Source organism: Otolemur garnettii, unplaced genomic scaffold (genome assembly GCF_000181295.1).
Source record: "Otolemur garnettii isolate 467f Iridium unplaced genomic scaffold, OtoGar3 scaffold00003, whole genome shotgun sequence".
Classification (NCBI taxonomy): domain Eukaryota; kingdom Metazoa; phylum Chordata; class Mammalia; order Primates; family Galagidae; genus Otolemur; species Otolemur garnettii.
This window is the reverse complement of record NW_003852398.1, coordinates 44,262,821-44,280,736: the sequence shown is the minus strand read 5'-3', so window position 1 is coordinate 44,280,736 and position 17,916 is coordinate 44,262,821. Positions and strand designations below refer to the sequence as shown.

The window sequence follows — 17,916 nt, the reverse complement described above, 5'->3', positions numbered from 1 at the left end:
AGACACCGAGCCCAGACTTCACCTCTTAAGAATGTGGTTAATATGATCAATTGAGGTAAGCCTGGAAATTGCACTTTTTATGTTAAAAGGTTCTTAGTAGATCACATTTTGAAATAGGTTGCTCTATACTTACCTAATGCCTATATGAAAAGAATAAATTGCCACCAAATTCCTTTCTAGTGTCTCCTTTTTCCTACTCCCCTCACCTGGCTCACTCCACTTATGGATGAAGTAACACTACCATATGAACATAATTTAATGATTATCATGACTTATGGTACTCTTTGTCCATTTACATTTGAGAACCACGAAGTAGAAGTTCCTCTTCCTTCAAAATTTGCAAGGATACTAACTCACATATTCTTTCTGGAGTATTCTGACACTGACAGCTTATATAATTTCCTTATCCTTGGTGGTAGGCCCATTCAAAGGAGGTTATGCTGGTAGAGCCCAACAGACTATGCTGTTTGTGGCCACACTACACTAGGTTTTCCATTAAAAATAATGGCTATATAAAAAGTGTGCTTAAAAAATAAACCATATTTAAATACTATTTGTAAAAAGAGGCTCAGAAAAATATTTCCTTAAATAGATCATGCTTATCTGAAAAAATATCAGATGACAACGAAAGTATGAGACATACTACTTGTAAGAAAGCTTTAATCTAAGTGGTTATTTACTTACCTGATCACCACGTTTCAGTCCTGAATCAGCAGCTTTGCTACCAGGTTCTACTCCTTCAACAAAAATGCCAAATCCCTTCTCACTTCCTCCATTAAGGCTGAAATGCAGAGGGGACTCACGGGAAGCCTTCTGAAGCACAACCTGTCTCCATTTAGCCTTTGCAGCACAGGCAATATTTAATAAGCGGAGATGACCATTCATTTTCTGTAAAGCAGAAAAAGGCAAAATGTATATACATTTATCTCCTCCTACATGTTTTAAAAAGTCACCTAAAATTAAAATTAGAGCTATAAGTTACACAACAGGTAATTTGCATAAATAAAACTAAAGAAGACAATTCTTCAGAACCAGATCTCTTACTATGATTTTCATAGACTTTGATAATCACAGGTTAGAAAACCTTTCCAAGTGATATTTGATTTATAAAGGGATGACAAAAAAATTGTTTCTCACTTCTTAAACCTTCCTTACTCGGCTCCTATTTTGTTTACCTCCTGGCTTTTATACAAAACAACAATCTTTTTAAACCTTTATTTAAAACCTTGAACAATTTGAACCACCTTTCTAAATATTATGTGTTCAAAGACACATTTGAGTTTCTGCCTCCAGAAAAGACTTCTTATGTTATTTTATTCTTCCTTAAGCTCAGTAATAGTCTATCTTCCAGATTCTAATACCAGTTTGATATTCACTTATTCAAATCTGCCAATTTCTCCCACTTTATGGAACTCAATCCACTCATACTCTATAACTACAATTATTCAGCATTTGCTATGTGCCAGGTTTTATTTTCAGATTATTATAATCATTAGCTCAACATAAGCTTCCTATCAATTTCAATGAACTAGGGGCTACTATCTTTACAAGTAATACAACAGAGACATAAAAGGTTAGGCAACTTGTCCAAATAAGCAAGTGGTGCAGCTTCGATCTTAACTCAGGCAATCTGACTCCTGAGCTATATACTCTTAAGCTACTATGTTAATTATTAATTTTCTAAAATTTTAAGTTTGCTTGTGGCCAACAATCCAGTTGCAGCTCAAAGTTTTGTATCTAACAGTGAGAATAAAATGGATTCAAGAACAGCTACTGTGTAAGTTAAGAGGATCCTGAGGAATTATCTTAGGTGCTATGTATTTAGAACAGGTGAAATCACATACAGAAAGGAGAGACCTAAAAAGTCTTACTATAGATCTGATATGTAAAATATGCACTGAAGGTTGCACAGAATATCAAATGTAGGACTGAGAGAAGAGAATTTTTGCATGGGCTGGATACAGAACTAGCAAAGAATATAAAAAAGTCTAGTCTGGCTATAATCTAGGGCACACAGAACAAAGGGTGAAAAGGTAGATGAAGGACCTGAATATATGGGAAAGGAAAGACTTTGGTAGAAATATGGTTTACTGACAGAGTAATATTAATCACATGTATGGTTCAAAACAGTATTTTGGCCACACTGAATGGACTAGAAGGAAGAGAGATTAAAACTATAATCAGATATGATGAATTAATGAGGTCTTAAATTGGGGAGTGAAAAAAGAAATGGCTAAGAAAGAGATTGTAAGGAAATATGTAGATGTGTAAATCAGTGACCTGGGTGACTTCAGCAACTAACTTGACATCTTGGTCAGGGAATTCAAGGTAAAGAGAGAAGAGGCCCACGTATATGGACCTTACCAGTTATTTATAAGCCTGGGTAAATAAGAGGTAAGTATGTCAATACTCTTAAACAAAGATAGAAGATTCAAGAAGAAGCATGATTTCTGTTTGGGTTGGGGTAGCAGAGGATGATGAGTAAATGTCAACATAGGAAAGGAAAAGCTCTTGCTGTTCTGAGTTGCTGTTCTTGGTGGCAGAAAGGTGGTAGAAGGAGTAACCTGAAAATTTAAAGAATATAAATTCTTTTGAGCCTTACCGTATCTTCCAGATTTTTTTCAAATTCCTCTAGAAATCGAGTCATAGCAGGATCACCTTCAAAATCATTGAAATGATTATTTACCCATAATAATACAATCCGTGTTACCTGTAGAAACATAAGGGAGGAAGCATAGGGTTATAAGAGGCATTCCTTATACAAAAACAGAAAAGCATGTTCCAAAGCATATCTGAAACTGATGGGGAATAGAGCTTTATGTCTAACCACTTGCCCCCTCCTTTGTACACAAACAGCTCCTTCTAACGGGAAGATACGGTTTAGTTTAAGCTTTTGCTTTCATGGGTATTCAAGTAATAAGAGCTAGGACTATGCATTCAGTGAGAAGACACAAGCCCGTATACTAAGAAGTAAGAAATACATAAGGTGCAGATTTCAGACAGCATCTTAAAACACAAACTTCAAATCATAAATGCAGGTAACCGTATCAATTAAAGAAACATATCCAAAGTGTTTTCCATAGTCAAGAACACATTTAATCAAAATTATAACAAAAATGTGAAACTTCCTTAATTATAAATACTGTGAATTTGCAAAGTAGAAAATTGATTTGTTTACTTTTCTCCATAAAGTAACAAGAAAGTTAAAAATTAAAAATGTTAAGTTGATTTGAACAATGTGCCCAGCTAACAATGTGAGTCATATTTCTAAAAATTGTGCTAGAACACACATAAAATTCATCATTTTAACCGTTTTAAATTACACAATTCAGTGGCACCTGGTACATTCACAATGTTGTGCACCATCCCTTCTATCTAGTTCTGAATTTCAGAACATTTTCATCACCCTAAGAAAAAAAGCCAAGCTCATTAAGCAGTCACTTCCCATTCTGCCCTTTCTTGAGCCTCTGGCAGCCACTATCCCCCTTTTCTGTCTGTATGTGTCTATTCTAGATAGTTCATATAAATAGAGTCATAATCTGTAGCCTTTTGTGGGCTTCTTTCACTTAGCATAAAGTTTTCAAGGTCCACCCATGCTGTAGCATGTGTCGGTACTTCATTTCTTTTCATGGCTGTACCAGACTTTGCTTATCCATGACAGACATTTGGGTTATTTCTACCTTCTGGCTCTTTCAAAAGTGATACTATGACTGTGTGCAAGTTTTTGTTTGCAGATCTGTTTTGGAATAGGAATATAATTGCTGGGTTATGTGGTAACTCTATGCTTAACTTTTTGAAGAACTGCCAAACTTTTCCACAGAGGTTACATCATTTTAGATTCCCATCATCAATGTGGGGGAGAGGAGGTATCCAATTTCTCTACATCTGTAGCAATGTTTATTGTTTGCACCTTCTTCTTTTAAAGCCATCCCAAAATCTTCATGTGTGTTTTTGCCATTTATATTTCTTATATGGAGAATTTTAAAATGGGGTTCTTTCTATTGTTGAGTTGTAAGAGTTCTCTATACATTCTAGATACTACACTCTGATCAGATATGTGATTTGGAAATGTCTTCTCCTGTTCTTTGTGTTGTCTTGTCTTTTTTAGTAGAGTCCTTTGATGCAGATACGGCTTTAATTTTAATGAAATTCAATTTATTTTTTTTCTTTCATTACTTATGTTTTGAGTGTGATGATTTATTCCTATCTTTTAAGAATATTATAGTTTTTAGCTCTTATATTAAGGTCTCTGATGTATTTGAGTACATTATTATGTATAATATAGAAGGCCAGACAATTAAGTTCACAAACTCATCCCAGATAAAGTACTAACATGCCTTGCTGCTGAATATCACTATGGTCACCTTCCAAATACCCTAGGGAGGATACGCATTGACACCAGTGCCTAGTCTATGTTTCCAGGCAATTTTGGAACTCATTTCTGGAAAGGCCATCAGAGCTATTGTCATGAAAGGTCTGACAACTAAGTTTGCAAACTCATCCTAAAAAAGTGCTTAGAAGGGTGGACTAGGTGCTGGCGTAGGTGCCTAGCTTCCTAAGGGAAGTATTTTAAAAGTGACCATAGTGATGTTTAGCAATGAGGTATGTAGCACTTTTTTCTAGGATGAGTTCATGAACTTAATTGTCCAACCTTATAAGGGTACAATTTCATTCTTTTACATACAGATATAGATATCTACTTACTCCTAAATCCTATTTTTATTACCTAGGCATGCCTTTATCTTCTCAGCAACCAAAGTAAATTCAATATAATCTTCATCATTGACCACCTCCTCAAGCTGACCTCAGGGACTGAGCATGTACCACATGTATGTATCTGGACAACAGGCCCAATTCCTATGTTGGTCACCTATATATGTTGACCAGTTTGTTACAGTCTCTTGCGTGGTCAACTTACAGAGGTTCTACTAGATATAAATTCTAAAAAGTGGGAGAGGAGGACAAGTCTATGATTATGTATACTTATTTCCCTAAAATAACAGAATTCCACAATCTACATGCATCCAATTATTGCCTTTAAATTCAGAAAGACACACTGGGAAATTATGGCCCTACATTTTATTCTCTTAAAACAACTTACTTCTTACCAGATTGCTGAGGTATTATGATTAGTCTTTCCATTAAATGGACAAGCACATCTTGTGAAATAAGATAATTTAAAATACTAAACAATGTTGAATGCAAGAAAATACACAAAGGTAGATTTAAATAACTCACAGGAGAGAAAAACTAAAGTTTGACAAGTTGTTTTCATGTAACTCAAGAAAATGAAACTATTCCTATTTTGAAGCTTAAATATAAACCCTTTTGACAAAAACTATTTGTTGAATATTCTTTCTAAATTATTAATTAGCCTTTAAATGTTTTAATGATCTTTCATAATTAAATATTTTTTACAAGATTCTAAAATACTCTCATGTATCATGCTTCCTGATACATGACACCATAACTTTATTTCAGTTTTTGCCTTTTAAGGTATTCATGTCCATTTTTAACATGCTATTCTGTCATAAAAGTTAACTAAGCAGAGCTGTGTCTATAATGTCACATTCATTTTTTAGGTAAACTGAATCTTGTTATAAAATACACATTTAATCTATCAACTACAATAGGTTTCATGAACATGATTTAAAGGTTAAAATCTCTTTCATGCCCTTTCTGTTTATAAAACCAACCTTATCCCTTAAGCTGTCAATCTTAAACCATTCCAATAGCTTGATCCCAACATCCAAAGGACTTTCAAGAAATGTCCTATAAGTTAATAGGAAATCTTCTATATAAGTTGGGTCCACAATGGAATGTTCTTCTATTAAGTGCATGATGAGACGCTCAGGTGTTGCCTAAAAATCCAAGGACAGAAAGATTAGAAAATAAACAGCTCAGGAATCAAAGAACTACTGCTAATCACCTCCTTTTGTAGCTATTCCATTAGACAAGTTCTCAAAGTATAGTTTCACCCTTAAATCCTTATCACTGTGAGAAGGTAGTCTTTTCAGTTTGTTAGCCACTAGCATCGTGAGGTTTAGACACAGAAAGGGCAGAGCAATGAACACCCAAGAGCATTTATTCAGATGAAGCTGTTTTTATTGGCATTGCATCATTTAATTTACCCCTAGTGTGTGCTGTTACTTACACTTCTGAGGCATGTAATTACTGTCAAGACAATAGAAGGAGGAAGTGAGAGTTAAACTTTTTTAAAATAAGGTTTTCCTCCAAATTTGATTACACATGAAAGTCTCTTTTGCTCTGGCTGAATAGCCCTGTTTTATTGTTGTCACTTCCTGGAATAGATGTTTTCTCATTCATAGTTTCCCTATACTAGTTCACCATCTTGAGAGGAAGCAGAAGTTCTATAGACAGTTTTTACATTAATTCAAAGTTTTGCATGCTTGCCTGTACCCAAATTTACTAAGTAAGAATGCAAACAAATATTTCCCTACTGGTACTCTTTTAGTTTCTGAACCAGTGATAAATTTATTATTTTTTGTAGCTTTTTCAAAAGTGGGTACACAGAATAAATATAGAAACAAACCAAATGGTAAGCCTGATATAAAAACCGTTATTCATAAAACCCCCAATTTTAATTTATTAATTAATATTATATTTTGGATCAGACTTCTCTTCCTAATCAAATTTTAACCAATGCTTTCTTTCTTTCTTTTTTTTTTTTTTTAGGAGACAGAGTCTTACTTTGTCACCCACATAGAGTGCTGTGGTGTCACAGTTCACAGCAACCTCCAGAGCTCTTGGGCTTAGGTGATTCTCTTGCCTCAGCCTCCCGAGTAGCTGGGACTACAGGCAACCGCCACAACACCCAGCTATTTTTTTGTTGCAGTTTGGCCGGGGCTGGGTTCGAATTGAGACGCTAAGAGACAGAGTAGACAGAGGTGACAGGCAGAAGAGATGGCTGGTGTGCTCATAATGGCATGGTAGAGACTGGTTACACGAGCAATAAACACACAGAGCATAACAAGAGCCACTGTTAAGAGAAGGTATTTATAAACATATAAGGGAGAAGGCTAGTAAAAGTTCTGTGGCAAAGTACTGGAATTGAAAGTGTTGTTACAAACTCATGGTTGTTTAATATATAAAGTGACAGATGTGTATGTGTTTATATACTTTGTGGATCTGTCTGATGAGAGGCTCTAAAAGCAATGTGACATCACTAGCAATGAATATAACAAGTGAACAGAACTTGGTTTATAAATGCTATCTTCTAACAGAAAGATGCTGGGCTCTCTAAATAAATAGCCAATTGTATAGCTAGGGCAGGAAAAGTTCAAAATGAACCTTATTATTTGCCGGATTATAAGGAAGTGTTATAAGAACGAAGGGGACATGTATAAAGAATACAGGGGTCAGTTTCAGTTTTAAGAGGGTGGCTTAAATCTGGGACAATCTGAGCCTCAGAATAATACTAATGGTAAGAGAATACACATACAACGTTAGCCTACACCAATATAAATTAATTAATGAAGAGAAGGCTCATTATTATAATAAAATAACAATAAATGGAGAAATTATGAAAATAGAGTATCACCATTTGAGACAAGAATAGTCAATGTAAGTAAAGACTCAGGGATAGAAGTCAGTACTTTGTGGATATTATCCATATACTAGAGGTTTGTGGATAGCATATTGATGCAATCTCAGAACATCTCTTCACCAAATACTTATCAATAACAAAGGGAAAAATGGTGACTTTACAGTGAAAAACCAGGCAGGCAGATACCAACATGACCAGTTCATCAAAGTTAACTTCACCACTAGTGGAACAATAGGCTGACATAGTGGTCCCTTCATGTGATGAACTAAGAAAAGCACAGAACCATTTCTGTGGAATTCCTCCCAGGAAAGCATACCTTGAATCTGGTCATGAGAAAACACTACAAAAGATCCAGGCGGTGATACTACAGAATGTAGTATTAGTATTCTTTAACACTGCTGAGGATACAGAGAGCAGGAAAGGACAAAGGAAGTGGTTTAGACTGAAATGACATGACAGCTAAAAGTAGCTGGGTTCTTGTGTTAAGATTCTGGACCAGAAATGAAAAAAAGACATTGCTGGGACAGTGAAAATCTAACGAGGGTCTCTGGGTTGAATGGTTTTATTTAACCACGTTTACTTCCTAACTTGAAGGAGCCTATGGTGTTTATGTAAGAGGGTATCTTTGTTTTTAGGAAATATACAGTGGAATACTTAGAAGTGATGAGGCATCAGCTTTGCAGATTACTCTCAAATACTTCAGAAAAAGACTGGTAACAACGGAGCAAGTGCACTGAAATAGTAACACTTGAGGAATCTTAGTCTGGGAGCTCTCTCTATTGTTCTTGCAACTTTTCTGTAAGTTTGAAATTATTTAGAAAGAAATTTCTCAAATATACGAGTTCCTACCCTTCCCAAAAAAGACAAAATGAGTTAAAATGAAACAAGTACATACATTAGCCTATGGCAGTCCACCTATATGTTCATCTTACATTCATCTGTTTAGGAAAAGAGACAGCTCTGAGGATCAGCCTAACTCCCAAGGAAGAATGAACAAGATATCAGACCTCAAATCATTTCTCTGATTTATTTCCTTCACAAGATTAAATTAGCAATTTAATGATATACTTATTCTGCAAGGAAGACTAGCTTCAAAAGAGAAACAGTTACCTGTTTATATCCTCTCTTTCAACTATAATTGCTCTAGTTAACACCCAGAGGTCTTTAGAGAGGAGGGGGGCAGGCAAGGAGTAGGGAAGGACAAAACCCTTGAGGACTGAAACCTGCATGAGGATTAATACTCAGATTCTACAATAGTGCTAGCTTTTGATTTACTTCATTTAGCCTACCAAAACCCTTCTTTATGACCTTATTGGATAAAAAAAGTGAAATTCAGAAATTAGTGCCTATTTCAATGCCACAGAGATTCTAGCAAGCACTCTACATCTTCACCTGGTATTCCCTATGTCTTTATGGTTGGTACTGGAACTTTCTGTATTATTTATAAATATTGCTGTCTTTAATGAAATCAGCTTCCATTATTAGTAGATTATAATAAATTTGGGAGGCAAAATTTCAAATAGTATATTCTAAAATAATACCTTACCCATAAAAAATCCCATTAAATGGCGGTAAGTTACCTTCCCTCATCATTAAAATGTATAAAAACCAGGCAACACATTTATTTAAATTAGATTCCAATATGTTAGTGAATTATCCTGGACTACTCAAAAAATTTTTTTAAAGCAAAATGAAAGCTCTATTTTATCAGTGACTAGAAATAATAAGTAAAGACACCCACCTTGATTACAATATGTCCTTTCCTGGTTCCACTCCGGTCTAGTTCACGGTGCTCATGCACCATAACAATTTCTCCCTCCTCCTCAACTTTATGGGTATTTTTTTCCACATGATTTAAAATTCTCCAGTAATCCTGCTGGGCTATGCAGACAAACTGTCCGAGAACAACATGGGGACAATTAATGAACCTATAGTACATAAATATGTCGCCAGGCACCAAGGCAGAGCACAAAGGCAAGAAATCAAGTGGCATCAGTTCCTTTTCATTCAATTCCTTTAACGCTTAACAAAAATCACGGTGAAACAAATGATACACAAAAAAGTCTAAGTAAGCTTTTTGAATTTTGCTTGTTAAAAGGAGAAGTGAACATCTACTCTCAAAACTGACCCTAGCAAAGAAATCATGAAGCTGGAGTCAGTTAGAAACAAACAAACTCAGAAGTTCCTATTTCTTTCCTCTACTAAAAAAAAAAAACAAACAAACAAACTCTGAGCTGCCTAATAACAAAGAGAAATGTAACAAACCAGCATTTATTTGATATATTCTCTTTTGTAAATTCATAATTTGCTCAATTTCACAAATATTTGTGGCAGATATGAGACCTAGTTTCCTTTATTAACTGTGAGCTATTTAAACTGCTGATTCTTAAATCAACCTACTTTATTTTGAGGAAGAAAAACAGGCTCAGCTATTTTAAATCGACAAACAAGCAAGAATACTTGACCAAAGACATAAGCTCACCTGACAATCATCTACTTTAGTCCTGACAATTCCATGCATGTATTGCTTATCCAGAGTGGGAGTAATTCCAAAACTATTTCCCATAAACAGATTTTCAACTTTTCCATCTGGATGACTGATTTCTACAGTGCCATTTAAAATAACATACCATGAATCAAGCTACAGAGAAAAACAAAGGTTTTGAGATGCTTTTTAAAAACATAGTTATATATTAACTTTGAAAAAGAATCTATCAATATACATAATTCATATAAGTTTAAAAAGAAAAAGATTATTTACAAAATACTCTGTATACCCTATACCTTGTCTATGCAAATCGCTGAAGTTTATTTTTACTTTCTTCATTTAGTCATCAAACAAGGGCTTTCATAACTGTGCAGGCAAAGCAATGTAACGTTTAAGAACACAAACTTCTGAAATCTTAATTCAGATGGTGCCACCAATTAGCCAAATGACTTTGGGCAAATTATTTAACCTCTCTGGGCCTTAGCTTTCATACTGCTGAAGTGCCCATTGACCAGTGACAACATTATCACAGGACTTCTGGCACATAGTAAGCATTCAAAAAAGAAAAAAAGACAGCTAGTGATTAATTCAGAAAGACCAGTAAGCAAAAGCCTGAACTGAGGGATATCTAACAAAATAAAATATTCAAACTTCTGCTATTAAGAAAACACTGCCTTCGTTTACATGTTAGTATTTCATGTTCCAAGGAGATATAATTTAAAAGTCTACTTGGTATCAGTGAAAGACCACTTATTATCCTTCAATATCCTACCCTTTTCACAAGCCTGAACTGAATAGTTTTAATGTAATTTAAGGGAAATTGAGATCTTTGGTTCTAAAGGGTAATGAATGGCAATGAGAAATACTTTTTTCAAAAGTATACTTTTCTTAACTATTTCAAACATAAAATATACTTCACTGTGGAACGCAGGGACTGAGTATAGTATCTGAGGTACTGTGTCTGTTTTTTTTTTTAACCCCCCACCACTATTTCCCTGTGTCTAGAACAGTACTTGGCACAAAGGAGGCACACAACAAATTTTTCCTGACAAAACTGTAGAAAATTAAAGAATGCAAAAAACTTGTGGAAAAGACAAGTTGTTCAAGATCCTACTGCTTCCACAGTTGTTTAAAGTTTCATTTCTGTATTGTTGAAATATTGAGACTAATCTGCTTCAAAAAAATACTGTTATTATTTTGTTCATCAAACTTTTTAAGTGGGGACACGCACAGTCTATATGCCAGATGTTTTCTAGAATGTGGGGAGAAAATAACAAATAGAGTTAGAGAAAAGGGCACTGCAGTCAAAGAACTTCTATCAAATAATCTGAATACCTAAATAATATTGTATCCTATAGCTATACCACGATCCACTTAAACATTCCTTATCATTATAATATACAGAAGGTGCCCAAAAAATGTGTACACATTTGAGAGACGTCATCTACGTATTACTTTTCTAAGTGGATTTGAAGGTACTATGACTGGTCAATTTTACCTGAAATTCAGACACTTTTGGGGAATGATCAATTTATTTCCAACAAGATTTCTGAAAATGTGTACGAACTTTTTGGCACCCCTAGTATTTTGGTCATTATGGATTTTCACATATATTTATAGTACATGAATATAAATATATATCAATATATAAAGTATGTAATTTCTATCATAAGTATACTACAATGAACACCTTTTGAAATAACTCTGAGTTTTACATAATGTCCTCAGGATAGATACTCATAAGTGGAATAACATAGGAGGCTGTGAATACTTGGAGACCTATGTTAAGAATTTCTAAATGACTTTTCAGAATTGCTGCACCTATTCATATTCCTACTTGCAGTGTATAACAATGTTCATTTGCTGACATCTCAGCATTCATCTTTACACACTTGATAAGAAAAATAGTGAAGCATTTCTTAACAGCAGTAATACCTTCCTTCCAATCCCCCTACATCCCTTCCTTTATCATCCACATCCATAAGCTGCCAATTTTTGAATGCAGAACTGCCACATAAATGCCTCAACTGGCAGCAGTCCACTAGGAGGCATTGGTTCCAATACACTTCCCTCATTCTTTCTTTGCTAAAATGTATAATACAGAAGAGTAATTAGAGTAAATATCTGATAAACATTTTAAATAATAATAAGTATACACATAGAATGATAGTTACAGATCTTTTTAAAAGTTTTAGGAACTCTTTTAAGAAGTAAAAACAAATTTGGTTCAATGATTATTACTTATTGAGCACCTATTCTGCATGAAGTCCACTGCTTATAAATCAAAAATTAAGACGAAGTAAAGCAAAACCAAAAAAACTCTTCAGAAATTTTAACTACCCCCAAATCAGCATTCACTAAAAAAAGTATACATTTAAAAAATTAGGATTTATACAAATTAATGGAAATTATTCCAAAAACTATTATCCATACTAAATAATGTATATCATTTATTTGCTAACTTACCTCTTGCCCATCTTCAAGAATAATAGCTCCAGCCTGCTCTACCACTTCAAAAATCATCACTGAGCAGAGTTCCCTCCTTACAGACATGGTCATGTTTGCAAAAGCAGGGAGCTGGTGCATAAACTCCAGTAGTTGCTCTATAAGAAAATAGAAATTCTTGTATAAAGACCATGAGGGATTACATCTTAGACCCACAACAAAATTTACAATTCAACAGTTCATTTCTTATTCAACTTAAAAATTTATTCTGCTAAAGCAGAGAAACCAAAGGTACTAAATGACTGTTCATTTAACAAATGATTTGTTTTGTTCATACATTTACATACACATGTAAGCATGGGGATATCAGAAGATAGCAGAATTCACAGCCGCCATAGAGAACCAGGAAACAACATAGTTCAGACAAGGCTGGAGAGTATAGAAAGTCTTTCTTAGCTTGAGGTGCCACTCCATAGTGGTTAAGTTTAGTGATGCCCTTTGATTTAACAGATTAGTAAAAAAGCTTTTTGTCTATTTCTTATCAGTCTAGAGGTTTTTAAAAATACTATTAATAAATGTTAGTAGGTAATTAAATTTGAAATAATAGATGTAAATTCTAACTCAAGATTTGTCACAGCAACTAGGTTAACTCTCTTTAACAAACAAATATTTATTGGTGCCTTAGGCCATTCCCTGTATAATAAAATATAAGGGAGAAACATATATGCAGCCAGCTAAGAAATTAAAATGACTATAAGGTACTGTATATCCAAGAAAACTAAAGTTAATTATATTTTAATTTTTAAAAAATTTCCTGAAAATAGTATAGAATTCTTTATCATTAAAAATGCACTTTTGTGACAGTCACACCTGTAATCTTAGTACTCTGGGAGGCTGAGACAGAAGGACTGCTTGAGACCAGGAGCTCCAGACCAGCCTGAGCAAGAATGAGAACCCCATCTCTACAAAAATACAGAAAAATTAGCTGGGCATAGGGGTGGGCACCTGTAGTTCTCAGCTACTTGGGAGGCTGAGGCAGGAGAATCACTTAAGCCCAGGAGTTTGAGGTTGCAGTGAGCCATGGTGATGGTACTATAGACAAAGTAAAAGCCTGTCTCAAAAAACAAACAAAAAACCCCCAAACTTTTCAGTTCAGATAATGAACTGAAAACATGACTACACTGCAGGTTATTTAACTATATTACATCTTTAGAACAGAAAGGAATGTTCAAATATGTTGATCTTCACCCACAGAAATTATTATTATTCGTAGTAGCATATTCTAATTTGAACAATAGTGATATGAATATTATAAAAATGAAATCTAGGATAAAATCTCAATTGAATTACTACCATACATAACTGACATTAAGTAAACTTTTTCCTTAAAAATAACATTAGCATCCTTAGTAAATTCAACTTCCCAAGTAAAATATAGTAATAACTAGTTCTATAAAAAATTACATAAGGAAAATTGATAAAATTTTAGCCAAAAAATTAAAATATATATATATTTTCAAGTTAGAAATATAAAAAATATTATTTTTAAACATATCTGAAAGTGTTTTAAAAGTTTTGTGGACACGAAAGTTTAACACAATTAGTTTAATGCAATCTAAGTTTTTGTTTTATAAACCACAAAAGCCAACCTCAAAGATAGCTCTCCATGATTCCTGCCTCCTGATATTCATAGTCCCCTCCCCTATTATACCAGGGTTGTTCAGTGTGACAAACAGAATGAGGCGGAAGTGATGATGTGCTGCTACTGAATCCAGATCATAAAAGACACTGAGGCATCTACTTTATTATCCCTTGGATCACTCCAAATGCCATGGAGTGGCATTAAACAGCCTATGGAGAGACTCATGTGAAGAACTGAGGGTCTGTGCCAAAAGTCATTTTGAGTACCCATCTTGGACACAGATGGTCCAGCTCAGCCCAATGAAGACTGAAATGACTGTAGCCCTATATCGATATTCTGACTAAAACCTCATGAGAGATACTAAGCCAGAACGACCCAGCTAAGCTGCTCCTGAATTCCTGACCTACAAAAACTCTGAGATAAATGTATGTTGTTTGAGGCCATTAAATTTTGGAATAATCTGTTATGCAGTGATAGATAACTGCGTGAAAAGTTACAAATTCTTACTGTGAACAGATGTACTTCTTACCAATGTCATCATCAGTTTTGTCTGCAGGCTCTTTTTCAAGACATTCTCGAACAAGATCTCTCCCCTGCAATGGATCTGTTCGATCAATCTCTTCATCTTCCTCTTCTTCATCCTCAGAATCAACAGGTCCTTCTGGAAGACGTGTTAAATCTACATCTAGTACCTCACTCTCCGTAGCCTACAGAAATAAATCTTTATCACTTATCATTTCATATTAAAAATACATGTCATAGTCTGAACTAATTAAATCTACCCCTTCCCTCCCAAATACTGTATTATAAACAATTAGGCAATTTGGTATACTGTATCAAAAATATAATGAAATAATACTTATGTTTAAAAGTTTCTTTCTGGATTGGCACCTGTAGCACAGTGGTTACAGTACCAGCCACATACACCGAGGTTGGCACATTCGAACCTGGCCTGGGTAAGCTAAACAAAAATGAAAACTGCAATAACAACAACAACACAAATAGCGGGGTGTTGTGGCTGGCACCTTAGTCCCAGCTAATTGGGAGGCTGAGGCAAGAGAACTGCTTGAGCCCAAGAGTTTGAAGTTGCTGTGAGCTGTGATGCCATACCCCTCTACTGAGAGCAACATAATGAGACTCTGTCTCAGAGAAAAAAAAAAAAGTTTCTTTCTGCCCAAAATATAAGGTCATCATTCCATAGTGTGACAACCAGGTGATAAATCTGAACCAGTAAGTATAGCATGGTCAGGAGACTCAGACATCACTAAATGTATCTTTTTTATAAGAAATACTTGCATTTCTTGAAAGTACAGTTTCTAACATGAAGTACAGGAAATGAAAATTTACCAACAATCACTTTATGAGTACATATTAGCTTATGTTGAGTGTTGTGAAAAAGATTTTTTTTCATCCATGAAGAGTTAAAGTCTAACAGATAGATGATCATGTAAATTAAGAATAGATATTTTTAAAAAATGTAAAGAATAGTACTGAAATGTGCTAATACAGACCCATTATAAAAGAGTGAACGAATACCCACTACTTCCTAATACATTATTGTTAAATCTAATAGTGAGCTAAGAGCTACAATTCTTCTAACTAATCTTTAAAATGAACTTACACTTAAAACTGTAACTTTGGAAATGTACTGATCTGATATTAAAGAAAATATCAAATTTTTAAAAATTATAAATTATCCTCTACTTTGGAAAGTGGAAAAAAATTAGAAATATATTTAAAAAAATTAAAAACCTGTAAATTAAAAGGTCATTCATCGAAAATAATGAAGATATCTTTCAGAAAATAAAATTATCCTTAAGTACATTATTAAAAAATTTTATAAATATCACATTTGGTTGATTCATATTGTAAATGAAAATGCACATTAAAAGTCATCACAGAAGCAAAAGTGAACACATAATAATTCCATAATAAATAAAAAATATGCATTCAAATATGAGCATTAACGAAGACTACAGAATCCTCATCTTGTTTTGAACATTTACTATTTTGTCTGCCCAGAAGAAGATCTTCTTTCTTTCAACAATTGCTGTAACTTTCCATATCAAACCCAGAGATTACAGTGGGGAACACTACCCTGTTCCCTGGCTATAGAAGCTAAGGCAGAAAGGCTTTTTCTCCAGGTTTTTATATGTAATTAGAGCTGGAAGTAGAGCATCCTTTTTTCTCTGGTTGCTGAACTGGAAAAAGGTTGAGAGTAGGCAATCTATAGCCACATGAAAAAGCCTGTCTCTAATGGGAGAAAATTAAACCAATAGTGACAGAGGCAGGGGACTGGGGAGGAAAACACTAACTAAGCAAGAGAGGCAGACAAAAAGACAGACAGACACAGAGCAACAAAGCAACAGAAAGAAAATACGGAAGACAGAGAAAGAAGGAACACAGCATGTGCAGCAAAGAATGCTGGTGACAGAAAGCATCAGACAAAGAAAGACAGGAAGTAAAAAAAGAGCTACAGGGAGCCAAAAGACCAGAAAAAGAAAGGCACAGATACACCAGCAAGAACCTGGGTTCCCTGAGGCCAGAGCTGCCTTTGCTTTCTCTGAGGGTCAATAAATTATCCTTCTGACTTTTGTAAAATCATGTTAGGGCTTTGATACTTACAACTGATCCTCATCTGTTTCAAAAGACTGCCTTATGCTTCCCATGGATTTCTGCACAGCTTTAAGTAGTAGCTGGTTAATAATCCAGACTAAATATCTCACTTGAGATCTTTAAGATTAGACAAGCTGGCTCTTCAGGGTCTGCTATGGTATAAATGTTCATGTCCTCCCAAAATTCTTATGTTGAAATCCTAACCCTGTAAACTGATGGAAGCTTTGGAAAGTGATTAGGTCATGAGAGAAGGGATTGGGTCGTAAAAATTCTCATGAATGGAATTAGTACCCTCATAAAAGAGTCTGTAGGACCCCATTTGCCCCTTCTACCATGAAAATACACCTAGAAAGTGCCATCTATGACTCAGAAAAATGACCAACAGACATCAAATCTGCCATTGCCTTGAACTTGAAATTTCTAGCCTGTGAGAAATAAAGTTCTCATAAGCTACCTAGTTCATTTGTTCATAAGCTACCTAGTCTATGGTATTTTGTTGCAGCATCCTGCACAGACTAAGATAGGGTCATAGAAGGGTAATTCCTATCCTATGCCTACCTAGTATGCTCTGAATTATTTTCTGGCTATGAAATGTTAGAGTTTAAATGGAGTATATTTCCGAGTAATGCATTTTTAAAACCATAAACTTGCTTGCAGGTTATAATCTCTTTTTGAAGGAAAGTAATTTTTAATTTAAAAATGTGTATGTTAAGGATCTAAACCTTTCCCCCTCCTAGAAGAGAACAGAAGGTCTACCTGCCCCCCCGCCAAACCAAAGCCTTTCAGCAACTCATGGAATCTCCCTTCTCCCTATACACAGTATAAAAACAAGCCCCAAACCACTCAGTGCAGCCACCGTCTTTGCCTGGGCAGGTCTCAGTCCCCTCTCATTACACTTGGCCTGAACCCTCTCCTGGTCTCCTCTCTGGGTCAACCACTGAACCCTTTAATTTGGTGCTGAAATTTCAGTATACAATCAAAAAGACTTTCTCAAAAATCTGATTTACTTATACTAATTTTAATCTAAGAAACCAGTGTTGTAAAAAACACGAAGGCAGGCTCAGTGCCTGTGGCTCAAGCGGCTAAGGCGCCAGCCACATACACCTAAGGTGGCGGGTTCAAATCCCCAGCCCGGGCCCGCCAAACAACAATGATGGC

At 34.9% G+C, this 17,916-nt stretch overlaps 1 protein-coding gene across 2 annotated transcripts in view; it reads right to left on the bottom strand.

Moving 5' to 3' along the window:
• The window catches only part of RAPGEF6 (Rap guanine nucleotide exchange factor 6), a 184,820-nt gene that overhangs the window by 62,595 nt on the left and 104,309 nt on the right, over positions 1-17,916 (bottom strand). For both annotated transcript variants that reach the window (XM_003782219.3, XM_023516451.1), the window contains exons 8-14: positions 14,672-14,849; positions 12,522-12,658; positions 10,050-10,208; positions 9,309-9,461; positions 5,697-5,861; positions 2,603-2,710; positions 685-888 (exon numbers count right to left, since the gene is read on the bottom strand). In XM_003782219.3, the coding sequence (XP_003782267.1) occupies positions 685-888; positions 2,603-2,710; positions 5,697-5,861; positions 9,309-9,461; positions 10,050-10,208; positions 12,522-12,658; positions 14,672-14,849 (1,104 nt within the window). The remainder of the gene's footprint in view (positions 1-684; positions 889-2,602; positions 2,711-5,696; positions 5,862-9,308; positions 9,462-10,049; positions 10,209-12,521; positions 12,659-14,671; positions 14,850-17,916) is intronic.